This window comes from Leucoraja erinacea, chromosome 7 (genome assembly GCF_028641065.1).
Source record: "Leucoraja erinacea ecotype New England chromosome 7, Leri_hhj_1, whole genome shotgun sequence".
In the NCBI taxonomy this organism is placed as follows: domain Eukaryota; kingdom Metazoa; phylum Chordata; class Chondrichthyes; order Rajiformes; family Rajidae; genus Leucoraja; species Leucoraja erinaceus.
The window spans coordinates 3713057-3725148 of NC_073383.1; the positions used below are offsets into that span (position 1 = coordinate 3713057).

The 12092-nt window shown below is 44.9% G+C and overlaps 1 protein-coding gene across 2 annotated transcripts in view; it reads right to left on the minus strand.

Annotated features, from left to right (window-relative positions):
* The window catches only part of LOC129698578 (melanophilin-like), a 100770-nt gene that overhangs the window by 17075 nt on the left and 71603 nt on the right, over positions 1-12092 (minus strand). For both annotated transcript variants that reach the window (XM_055637666.1, XM_055637665.1), the window contains one exon: positions 6539-6766. In XM_055637666.1, the coding sequence (XP_055493641.1) occupies positions 6539-6766 (228 nt within the window). The remainder of the gene's footprint in view (positions 1-6538; positions 6767-12092) is intronic.

Genomic DNA, 12092 nt, shown 5'->3' on the forward strand with positions numbered 1-12092 from the left:
TCAGAGCACAATTACCCGACCATTTTACATCAATAATGTGCTATTCCACTTGAAAATGCTCTTATGGTTAAATCAGTTCTAAAAAACACAACTATTTCTGAATTATCTTACGTAGGACTAACCTGCAAAACATAAACAAAGGTGGCCTTGTTAATGATGGCCATAACTATTTGGCCATAACTTTATTATGGCCAAATAGAACAGAAAATTAATGAAAAGTAAAGCCAGAGAACAAACATGTGGTTGTTGTGTTGGTCTTTCTGGTGAATGACCAAGCTAACTCTCCCATTCTTTGCCACAATGGTGTGAACATCGAATTAAAACAGAACATCGAACAGCACAGCACAGGTACAGGCCCTTCGGTCCACAATGTCTGTGCCAAACACAATTGCCAAGTTAAACTAATTCCTCTGCCAACATGTTGAATACTGATATTAAAATACAGGAGCTATATAATTTGGCAAAGAATGTCACCAGCTATCAGTAACTATGTTTAGTTTAGAGATACAGTGCGGAAACAGGCCCTTCGGCCCACCGGGTCCGGACTGACCAGCGATCCCTGCACATTAGCACTATCCGACACACACCAGGGACAGTTTGTACATTTACCAAGCCAACCTATCTATCTATCTATTAATATATAAAACTCAAATCCATCCGACGTCCGCCTGCGGTACGGATCCCTTCCTGCCTTTTGATTCATTGACGGCTGCTCCTTCCTAGCAGCTTCCAACACACTTCGAAACAAAGTTGCAAGACAGGAACACTGAACTTTTCACTGCTGCAGCAGGCAGGAGAGGTGCAATTGAGGGAGGCAGGGGAGTGCTGGAAACTTACATTTGTCAACGGCTTCAGTTCCATTGGAGGAGACGGGTGCATGGTGGAATATTGGGTTGGGGGAATCACACCATTGGGGGAGCAGACCCAACGGGTCTGCACTTGGTCTAGTTAACCTATAAACCTGTACGTCTTTGGAGTGTAGGAGGTAACCAATGATCTTGGCGAAACCCCATGCAGGTCAAAGAGAGAATGTACAAACTTCGTGCAGACAGCACCCTAAGTCGGGATCGAACCCGGATCTCCGGCGCTGCAAGCGCTGCAAGGCAGCAACTCTACCGATGCGTCGCTGTGCCACCTATGATTGTCAACTCTTTTTGCATTCCTCGGAATCTCCAGGAATTGAAGATTCCCAAAGATAGTACTTACGAAAACCTTGGAGAGAAAACAAGGGGTATTAAAACGTACAGCTTCATTTTTGTTTATTGGTTGCAATCTATCGGAGAAGGTTTTTAAAAAGTACTGAACATAGACACAAAATGCTGGAGTAACTCAGCGGGACAGGCAGCATCTCTGGAGAGAAGGAAGTGGGTGACGTTTCGGGTTGAGTCTGAAGTAGGTCTCGACCCAAAACGTCACCCATTCCTTCTATCCAGAGATGCTGCCTGTCCCGCTGAGTTACTCCAGCGTTTTGTGTCTATCTTTGGGGTATACCAGCATCCGCATTTCTTTCCTGCACATTTAAAAAAAGTGCTGTTTAACGTGTGACAAAACCTTGAGGTAAACATCAACACAGAACAGCTGACCTTGTCAGAGTTACAGGACCTGACAGTGAAACTCTGGAAATTCCTAAGTGATTCCATCATATTTCATTTGCCCTCCCCCACACAACTTAACTCTGCATTTTAATCTGTCATGGCATGGACTTTCACCAACATCAAGTAACAGCAATTAGATGGACAAATGCAAATGATTTTGAATCTTTAAGCCTCAGTTATTTAGAAAGCAAACCTATTTTCTGCAAACTTCAGTGCTCGTTCAAAATCCACTGTGCTCAAAATCAGAGATAGACACAAAAAGCTAGAGTAACTCAGCGGGACTGGCAACATCACTGGAGAGAAGGAATGGGTAACATTTTGGGTCGAGACCCTTCTTCAGACTCTGATGTTTTGGGTCGAGACCCTTCTTCAGGCTGCTCAAAATCAGGCCTGCCCAAAAAACCCAGTGGACCTCAGCTTGAATCGAATTGTTTACTTCAATAAGCTTAGGGAGTTTTCACTGATTTGGATCCTTTGCAGAAACTCTTAAAACTAAACACTTTGTTTAAGTGCATGGGTGATCTTAAAAACAATTATCATGTTGATAAAAAAACTGACCTGTGAGCGTCATTGAAGTAAATGATTATAATTTTTAAAGGCATTTTCTGCAAATAAATATGTTATTCAGGTATTGGACTGTAGATATTAAAAAAGATTGATTGTATTTATGTTCAATTTTCAAATGTATGATAATAAATCTGTGCTGGGTTATTACACTTAAACAAATAATCTTTTGTTGGTTAACAAATAAACAAATTCCAGATTGAATTATAAATGATGCACCCTGATTACACAGTTTCCTGGAGAATGTTATGTTACATTGTACAAATGAATGTGTATGGAATTACCCTAGTTATTTACAGGGTATTGAGGCCAGAAATCATTGCTCATTCCTAACTGCCCTTGAGAACCCAATGGGCTGCCATTGAAATCATGTTCATAAGTGATAGGAGCAGAATGAGGCCATTTGGCCCATCAAGTCGACTCCGCCATTCAATCATGGCTGATCTATCTCTCCCTCTCAACCCGTTCTCCTGCCTTCTCCCCATAACCCCTGACACCCATATTAAACAAGAATCTATCCATCTCTGCCATAAAAAATCCATTGACTTGGCCTCCACAACCTTCCGTGGCAATGAATTCCACAGATTCACCACCCTGTGACTAAATGAATTCCTCCTCATCTCCTGCCAAAAGGAATGTCCGTTTATTCTGAGGCTATGACCTTTGGTCCTGGACTCTCCCACTGGTGGAAACATCCTCTTCACATCCACTCTGTCCAAGCCTTTCATTATTCCTTCTGGTGAAGCCACCTCTCTCAGTGCTGATGCAAGTTCTCAACCTGAAATGTCGACCATCCCGCTCTGTCTTGATGCTGCCTGGTCCAAAGTTCCTGCAACAGTTCCTTACTGGCTCCAGATTGCAGTATCTATGGCCTTTTATTTCTCTCTCGTTGTTGTGGGGTAGGGAATTAGTGTATTTAGAAATGAATGGCAATAAATTTGCAGGTCACGAAGATGGCGTCCAAGGTGGACAGGGTTGTGAAGGTGTTTGGCCTGCTTGCCATCATCAGGCAGGGTGCTGAGTACAAGAGTTAGGAAGTTATGTTACAGGGCGGTAATGGTGGCGCAGCGGGTTCGATCCTCACGTGATGCTGCTGGTTGCTAGGCAACGGGAACAAGCTGTACCTAAAAACCACGTGGGCCTGAAGTCGCCACAAAAGTGTTTGGCAACACTTGAATCTGTCATGGATTCCAGAATGGCAGAGCTGAGCAAAGATTAGCTCTGCTCTATAATCTTTGGAGCTGAGCCTCTTGGCACCACAAAACTCATTTGCTGCTTCTGGACCAATGACGTTGTGAAAATGATGTGGGTTCTCAGGCTGATGCTGTCCGTAACTAAACCAAAGCGCCTTTTTTGTGGAAATAGCAAACAAATTTCAACGGTACTATAAATCAGGCTCAATTTTACACAACAGCATTGTTCCATTCCATCCCTATTTCCTCACCTTATTGCTGGAAGTCAGCGAACTTATCTGGACACAGTTCAATAGGCAGCAGCAGGTCTCTGATAACCTATCTGTGGCATATTTCATGTGCCTTTCAAGTCACTGAGCATTCGGTGGTTGGGAAGCATCTTAACTGAGTCCCAATGCATTAAATTTTACTATCAATATAAATGTTTTGTGGCCCCAGCCATGGCCATTAAATTACAATCAAGAACAGTTGATTTCCTTCCCTCTCACTCTCTCACTGAGATACTGACGTCAATTGTGATGTCAAACCGGCTAATATCAGATCAATTTAACATTGTGCACTCTGACAATTATTCTCATATCACATAAAATGGTTCTGTGTATTTTTTATTTTATTTTTGCTCTACTTTCCCAATCTGGTCCACTTTTGTTTTTGCTTTTTTGTCCCCGTTGTCATAAAAATAAATGCCAGCATTTATTTCAAGAGGACTAGAATCCAAATGCATGGATGTAAAGCTGAGGCTCTTTAAGGCACTGGTCGGGCTGCATTTGGAGTATTGTGAGCAATTTTGGACACCATATCTGAGGAAGGATGTGCTGGCACTTGAGAGGACCCAGAGTGGGTTGACGAGAATGATCATAGGAATGAGTGGGTTGACATACGCTGAACGATTGATGACACTGGGCCTCTACTCGTTGGATGAGGGGGGGGGGGGGGACCTCATTGAAACTTACCAAATAGTGAAAGGCTTGGATAGAGTGGATGTGGGGAGGATGTTTCCACTAGTAGGAAAGTCTAGGACCAGAGGTCATAGTTTCAGAATTAGGAAGGACTTGTGGAGGATTATTTTTAGTCAGAGGGTGGTGAATCTGTGGAATTCATTGCCACAGAAGGCTGTGGGTGGCAAATCAATTAATATTTTTAAGGCAGAGACAGGGAGATTCTTGATTAGTACAGTTGACGGGGTTATGGGGAGAAGACAGGAGAATGGGGTTAGGAGGGAGAGATAGATCAGCCATGAATGGCTGATGGCGGAGTAGACTTGATGGGCCGAATGGCCTGATTCTGCGCCTATCACTTATGACAAGATCTTACAAAATAGATCTGCATTCTGCTCGATAATCTTATTTCAATTTTTCTGTGTTTTTCATGTCTATTTTTTGACCGCATAATCCTAAACTGAGGGGCTCATCAGAAATCACATCTAATCTGCTCTCTGTGTGGAATTTTGGTTGACTTAGAGAGGACTCAAGTTTGAGGGACTGAGGGAGGGACTCACCATCAACTCCCAGCCTTTGGGTTAATGGCGCCTAGCTTCAGATAATCCTCTCCTCTCACAAAAGAAAAAAACTGTTGTGAGATAAAGAATGGGCAGCATGGTGGCATAGTGGTAGAGTTACCACCTTATAGCTGCAGAGACCCAGGGTCGATCCTGATTACGAGTGCTGTCTGTGTAGAATTTGTACATTCTCCCCGTGACCTGCGTGGGTTTTCTCTGGGATCTTCTGTTTCCGCCCACACTGCGAAAACATACAGGTTTGTAGGCTAATTGACTTGGTAAAATTGTAAATTGTCACGTGTGGGTAGGGTAGTGTTAATGTGTAAGGATCGCTGGTTGGCATGGACTCGGTGGGTAGAAGAGTCTGCTTCTGCGCTGTATCTCTAAACTAAACTGGGCTGGTGTTTGTATTCAAATAAAATTGACAAAAACAAGGGGGCTGATTATTATCTCAATGGGGTTAGGTTAGGTAAGGGGGAGGTGCAGCGAGACCTGGGTGTCCTTGTACACCAGTCACTGAAAGTTGGCGTGCAGGTACAGCAGGCAGTGAAGAAAGCTAATGGAAAGTTGGCCTTCATAACAAGAGGATTTCAGTATAGGAGTAGAGAGGTTTTTCTACAGTTGTATAAGGCTCTGGGAAGACCACATCTGGCGTATTGTGTACAGTTTTGGTCTCCTAATTTGAGGAAGGACATCCTTGTGATTGGGGCAGTGCAGCGTAGGTTCACGAGATTGATCCCTGGGATGGCGGGACTGTCATATGAGGAAAGATTGAAAAGACTAGGCTTTTATTCACTGGAGTTTAGAAGGATGAGGGGGATTTTTTATAAACACATAAAATTTTAAAAGGACTGGACGAGCTAGATGCAGGAAAACTGTTCCCAATGTTGGGAGAGTCCAAAACCAGGGGCCACAGTCTTAGAATAAAGGGGAGGCCATTTAAGACTTGGGTTGAGAAAAATACATTTTCACCCAGAGAGTTGTGGATTTGTGGAATTCCCTGCCACAGAGAGCAGTGGAGGACAAATCACTGGATGGATTTAGGAGAGAGTTAGATAGAGCTCTAGGGGCTAGTGAAATCAAGGGATATGGGGGAAAGGCAGGTACGGATTATTGATTGGAGACGATCAGCCATGATCACAATGAATGGCGGTGCTGGCTCGAAGGGCCGAATGGACTCCACCTGCCCTATTTTCTATGTTTCTATGTAAATCCTTGATAGATGTGCCATCTTTTGTACATTTAAGGGTGACTGACAGGAGTTAACGTTTATAACCATGCCTCTAAAAAGTTGATGAACTGACTCATTATTAAAAGAAGATAGACACAAAAAGCTGGAGTAACTCAGCAGGACAGGCAGCACCTCTGGAGAGAAGGAATAGGTGACGTTTCGGGTTGAGACCCTTCTTCAGGTCTCTTCCCGAAATGTCACCCATTCCTTCTCTCCAGAGATGATGCCTGTCCCGCTGAGTTACTCCAGCTTTTTGTGTCTATCTTCAGTTTAAACCACCTACATGTGGCTCATTATGAAGTCAGCTTTCAGTGAGAAACATGAACGGTTCATCAAATCATTGCACAGAAACACTACTGTCATCACTTCACAACTCTACTTATCAGGTGAACTGAATCTGAAAGATTCAAGTACCTCAGAGCATCCTTCTGACCTTAAATGAAAGTTCAGACCATACCTTTGCAGTGTCAATGTGGAGGTCTTCATTGGATGAGCTAATTATTCGTGGACTTCTCTTTCTCAGCTCGTCGTCAGATGAAGGCCCCCTGTCACTTATGTTGCTGGCCAACTCGTCCAATTTCTTTTTCAGCTTTTCCTCTTCCAAATCTGCATCAGTCAAATCAAGTCCAGAGGCCTCAGACCTGGCTGGAGATGACATTTGTTGCCTGTCTTTGTGGTCTTGTGACTAAAAAAAAATCGATGAGAATTAAAATAAAATCAAGTCACAGTAGCAGGCATTTTATCCCAAGCAACATTTTCATGGTGTGTGTACGAGGGAACTGCAGATGCTGGTTTAAACCAAAGATAGACACAAAATGCTGGAGTAACTAAGCGGGACAGGCAGCATCCCTGGAGAGAAGGAATGGGTGATAAAAACATAGAAAATAGGTGCAGGAGTAGGACATTTGGCCCTTCGAGCCTGCACCGCCATTCAATATGATCATGGCTGATCATCCAACTCAGTATCCTGTACCTGCCTTCTCTCCATACCCCCTTTAGCCACAAGGGCCACATCTCACTCCCTCTTAAATATAGCCAATGAACTGGCCTCAACTACCTTCTGTGGCAGAGAATTCCACAGATTCACCACTCTCTGTGTGAAAAATGTTTTTCTCATCTCGGTCCTAAAAGACTTCACCCCTTATCCTTAAACTGTGACCCCTTGTTCTGGATTTCCCCAATGACACCGATGTTTTGGGGTGAGATCTGTCTAGCATTTGCTTGGAGTTGTGCAACACTGAACCAGGCTGTTCAAACCAAAGATCATAGTATCTTTGGTTCAAACCAACTTATCAACGCTAACTGTGATGCCCATCAAAGCTAATCTCTTTTTTCCAGGGTATTGAGCCAGTTTTCCTTTGCTTCTGGCGAGTACATGTGCTAATCCATTTTAAACTTTCTTATTGCATCTGCTCTGACATCCAAGCTTTTAAGGCCCTATTTATCTCAGATAGAAACATTGGGAGGCCACGTATACAAGCTTTGCATCAGCACTCTATTCTGAGCTCTATCAAGGCAAGCTATTATGAGGCAGACAGAGGAAAAGATACAAGGATGTATTCAAACCCTCCCTTAAAAAATACACCATGCACACCAACCCCTGGATTCTCAGAGCTATACTGCTCAAAGTTTAGCTTAGTTTAGTTTAGTTCTAGGAGCAGAACATCTGGTACAGTAGAACTACTGCCTTACAGAGCCAGGGACCCGGGTTCAATCCTGACTACGGGTGCTGCTTGTACGGAGTTTGTTCGTTCTCCCCGTGACCCACGTGGGTTTTCTCAGAGAACTTTGGTTTCCTCCCACACTCCAAAGCCGTACAGGTCTGCAGGTTCATTGGCTTGGTATAGATGTAAATTGTCCCTGGTGTGTGTAGGATAGTGTTAATGTGTGGTGCCGACTCGGTGGGCCGAAGGGCCTGTTTCACACCATATCTCTAAGCTAAAATAATTTACTGTAGAATCGAACAGAAAGGGGGGACTTTTTGTCTACCCTGTAGGTTTGCTTTTTAAAATTACTGTTCAGTCTGTCCCACTTCCCATCTCTAATTCCCTTTCCCCAGACGAGTAAATGCACTAAAGACTCAAACCAAACAAAGGGACAGTTTTTGTTGTTGACTCGCATAATGCTTTCCAGCTTGATTAATTCATCATTTCCTTTGAAAAGCATCTTTACTTGTGTCCAAATGAAAGCATACAACATTCTGGGGGTTAAAATGTTACAAAAGATAATTTTAACATAGTGCGGAGAGAATAAGCTGCAACAACTACTTCAAGCCTTTCTGGACCGGCTATTCGTTTTTTTTTTAAAGGAAGTTTATTTAAACCACGCAGTTAATTTGCTTGATATGGAAATACACACGGCATCACATTTTTCACAAAACCCATTCAGTAAACAACTTAGTGTTCCCATCAAAACAGCCATGTGTCATTAAGAAGGACTGCAAAACAGATGACACGTAATGATTACCTGGTCCAGGAGGGCATGTTGCTTCGATCAATTTGCCTTTGAGTCATCCTCTTTGTCTTCTGTAAACTTCCTGCTCGATAATGTGATCAACAAAAGGGAAAGCAGCTGGAATCTACTCTCCCGAGAAACCATGGTCGTAGGTTGGTGGCTCAGGAGGTAACTTTGTCTGAGCATTCAGTATTACCCGCACTGTTTAATGAAATTCATCTTCTAAATTTCCAGGACCATTAAAAAAAACTGTAAGACCTTTGGATGTCAAGGCCTCGCAATGTTGTATTAATTTTTATTATATCAAGGGATGTTTGAGATGTTTCCTCATTCCTAAAGGGCCTGTCCCACTTGGGCGTTATTTGACAATCCCAAAATCCTGGGGCGCCGCGCACTACTGCACGTCACTGCCTACGCCACCGCGTCTCACCACGCGCCATGCACGCGCAATGCACGTCATGCGCGCGCATCGTGCGTCGTGACACGTAAATGCTGTCGCGAAAACGACGTGCAAAACAACACCCAAGTGGGACAGGCCCTTAACTAACCTCCAACTTGAAAGATGATAGACACTCCTCCCATACATCTAGAAACACAGAAACATGGAAAAATAGGTGTAGGCGATTTAGCCCTTCGAACCAGCACCACCATTCAATATGATCATGGCTGATCATCTAAAGTCAGTACCCCTTTCCTGCTTTTTCCCATATCCCTTGATTCCTTTAGCCCTAAGAGCTACATCTAACTCTCTCTTGAAAACATCCAGTGAATTGGCCTCCACTGCCTTCTGTAGCAGAGAATTCCACAGATTCACAACTCTCTGGGTGAAGAAGTTTTTCCTCATCTCAGTCCTAAATGGCCTACCCCTTATTCTTAAACTGTGACCCCTGGTTCTGGTCTCCCCCAACGTGGGGACTTTGTTTTCCTGTATCTAGCCTGTCCAATCTTTTAAGAAATTTTATATGTTTCTATAAGATCCCCTCTCATCCTTCTAAATTCCAGTGAATACAAGCCCAGTTGACCCATTATTTCATCCTATGTCAGTCCCGCCATCCCTGGAATTAACCTGATGAACCTTCGCTGCATTCCCTCAGTAGCAAGAATGTCCTTCTTCAAACTAGAAAACCAAAATTGCACACAATGCTCCAGGTGCGATCTCACCAGGGCCCGGTACAACTGCGGTAGGAACAACAATACAATACAATACAATTTATTTGTCATTTGGACCCCTTGAGGTCCAAACCAAATGTTGTTTCTGCAGCCATACATTACAAAACAAAAAAGACCCGAGACACAACACAGTTACACAAAGCTACCACCGGGTTAGTTTTAGAGCCCTGGCGTGCCGAGTAGCCCCATTATTTTTTACCCAAATGTTCTGCGGCCATTCCAAGCTTTTGCGCGGGGACCGCATGTATGTAGGCTCCCCAGTCTGCAGGAGGCTTCAACCCCGCACCCTGGGCGGGAGTAAGTCGCGTTGCGGATCCCCGGGAAAAGCCGTCCCCTTTAGCAGGGAACATTGCGGGCTTCCAGTGCCGCCGTTTCGTTTATTTAGACCGCAGGTTGCAGCCCTTTTTCTTCCGAATTCTTTCCCTGCAAAAGGTCGTGGTGTCCGGCCAGCAGCGCTATCCACTCTTTCCGTCCTGATTTCCGTCGGCCTCGCCCCGCTCCGTGGTTGAGTGCTCCCGTGCCTGGTTCGCCCCGAATGCTGGCCCGCCGGTGTTCCTGTTGGCGGCCGTTTTCACGTGGCTAGCTTTTCTCTTCACGCCCCCGGCGCCCGCCCCTTCAACGGCCCTCGCGTTCCGTGCGTTCCCTTTGTGTCACGGTGGCACGCTGATATTCACGGTACCTCCTCCCTCCCACCCCCCCTCCCCCCCCGTGCCCTCCACCAAACCCCCCCCCCAAACCCTCACCACCTCCCGAGACCTCCCCTTCACTACCACCATTAGTACGGCCTGCGCCGGCCCGCTGCTGACGCGAGTTGCGCCGCCCCCGCCTCTTCCATACCTGTGTTGTAGTTCCTTGGCATTTGACCCTGACCTCTTCTTCTTTATTTTGGCACCTGCAACTAACTGGCTCAGAGAATACCCAGGATCCTACTCCTTCCGAGCGACCTTTTACTGCTTTTACCCTCGTGTATTGTAGGGGCTCATCGGAAGCACGCTCCGACCCGTGCATTGGTGCAGCCACCACCGCCCCTCTCCTCCGTTTTTTTCCCTTGGTTCCCTCATTCCATCCACTAGGCCCTCAGCGTCCGTTTTAGTGTTCCAATCTGATGGTGTATTTAGCATGTTAGGTACAGCCCTACTTGTCTTTCAGAACCAGCGCATCTTTTTACAAGGCGGTGTTATCCACATACCTGCCTGCGCCTTGGTGCCTGTGAACTCGGCCAGTGGCCCAATCAAAAACATTGAGGAGTACTCTGGCCTGCCCGTTATATCTAGAGCTAATATTATGGTTTTCTATTGAGGTTACAGTAGACCCAGGCACATGCACTTTTTCTCTGCTTCTTCAAATCCTTGTCTGCTGCTGGCTATTTGTAGTACATATGTTGTGTCCATGGATGTTCTATTCTTTTATCGCCGAGTAATTGTCAGATCCCTTGTAGTTTTGCGGTCGTGCTTTGTAGACCTTGTATTTTTAGTTTTTTTTTCGTTTAGAGAACAGCCACAGGTAAACTGGCATGCGGCCCATCCTCTCGAGGACGTGCGGACAGCGATCCCCTCTACACTGCTTTGTCTGTACATCCAAAATAAACCTATGTCTGCTTAGGGATACTACTTCTGTACCTCATATTCGACCACGCCAATCTAAGACTACAGTCATCACCCCGAGTTTTACGGGTTTGCACCATTTTCCCCGTGGTGAGGATGAAACGGAGCAGCTGGAAGAGAAGTCCACTGCCCCATTGGTAACTCTTTTTGTTTGGGTGAGAAGGTCTACATATTGCTGTACAGACAGCCCGCGCAGTCCTGATCAAACCCGGGCCCTCCCGGCGCTGTGATTCCCCCCTCGTGCAGGACTTGTTTACTGTCCTCTGCACCACCCCCACGTGTGCTCCTTGTGTTGAGCTTGTGTTGAATCACCTCTGCAGTTTTACCAAATATACTGTAGAAAATAATTTGTGAGTCCTTGTGCATCGTACTTCGCAATCCACCGATCCTTACTACCGCCATTTATGCAGTTGGTTTGCATAAGATATCACCTGAGATGCTCTACTCACCTCCTCAAGGAAAAAAATCTTTCCTCGTTCTAACATCGCCCTCACCCGTATGACAATATTGTGGTTTTCCTGGGTAAAATATCGCCATGCCACTCTTTTCATGCTTTAAATCACTATTTGTCCCCATGTTTTCCCATTATCCCTGCTTTTAGCTGAGTCTAACACATCTAAACTCTTATCTCAATCATATTACGTCCCAGAATTGAGTGCCGTACCAGGCTTGTACAGCCATTTTTTTTTTTGTTGTCAACATGAGATCCCACTTATCTATGCTTCAATTTTGGTATTTGTCCACAAACATATCTGCTTTACTATGATGTTTTTATTCTTTCTT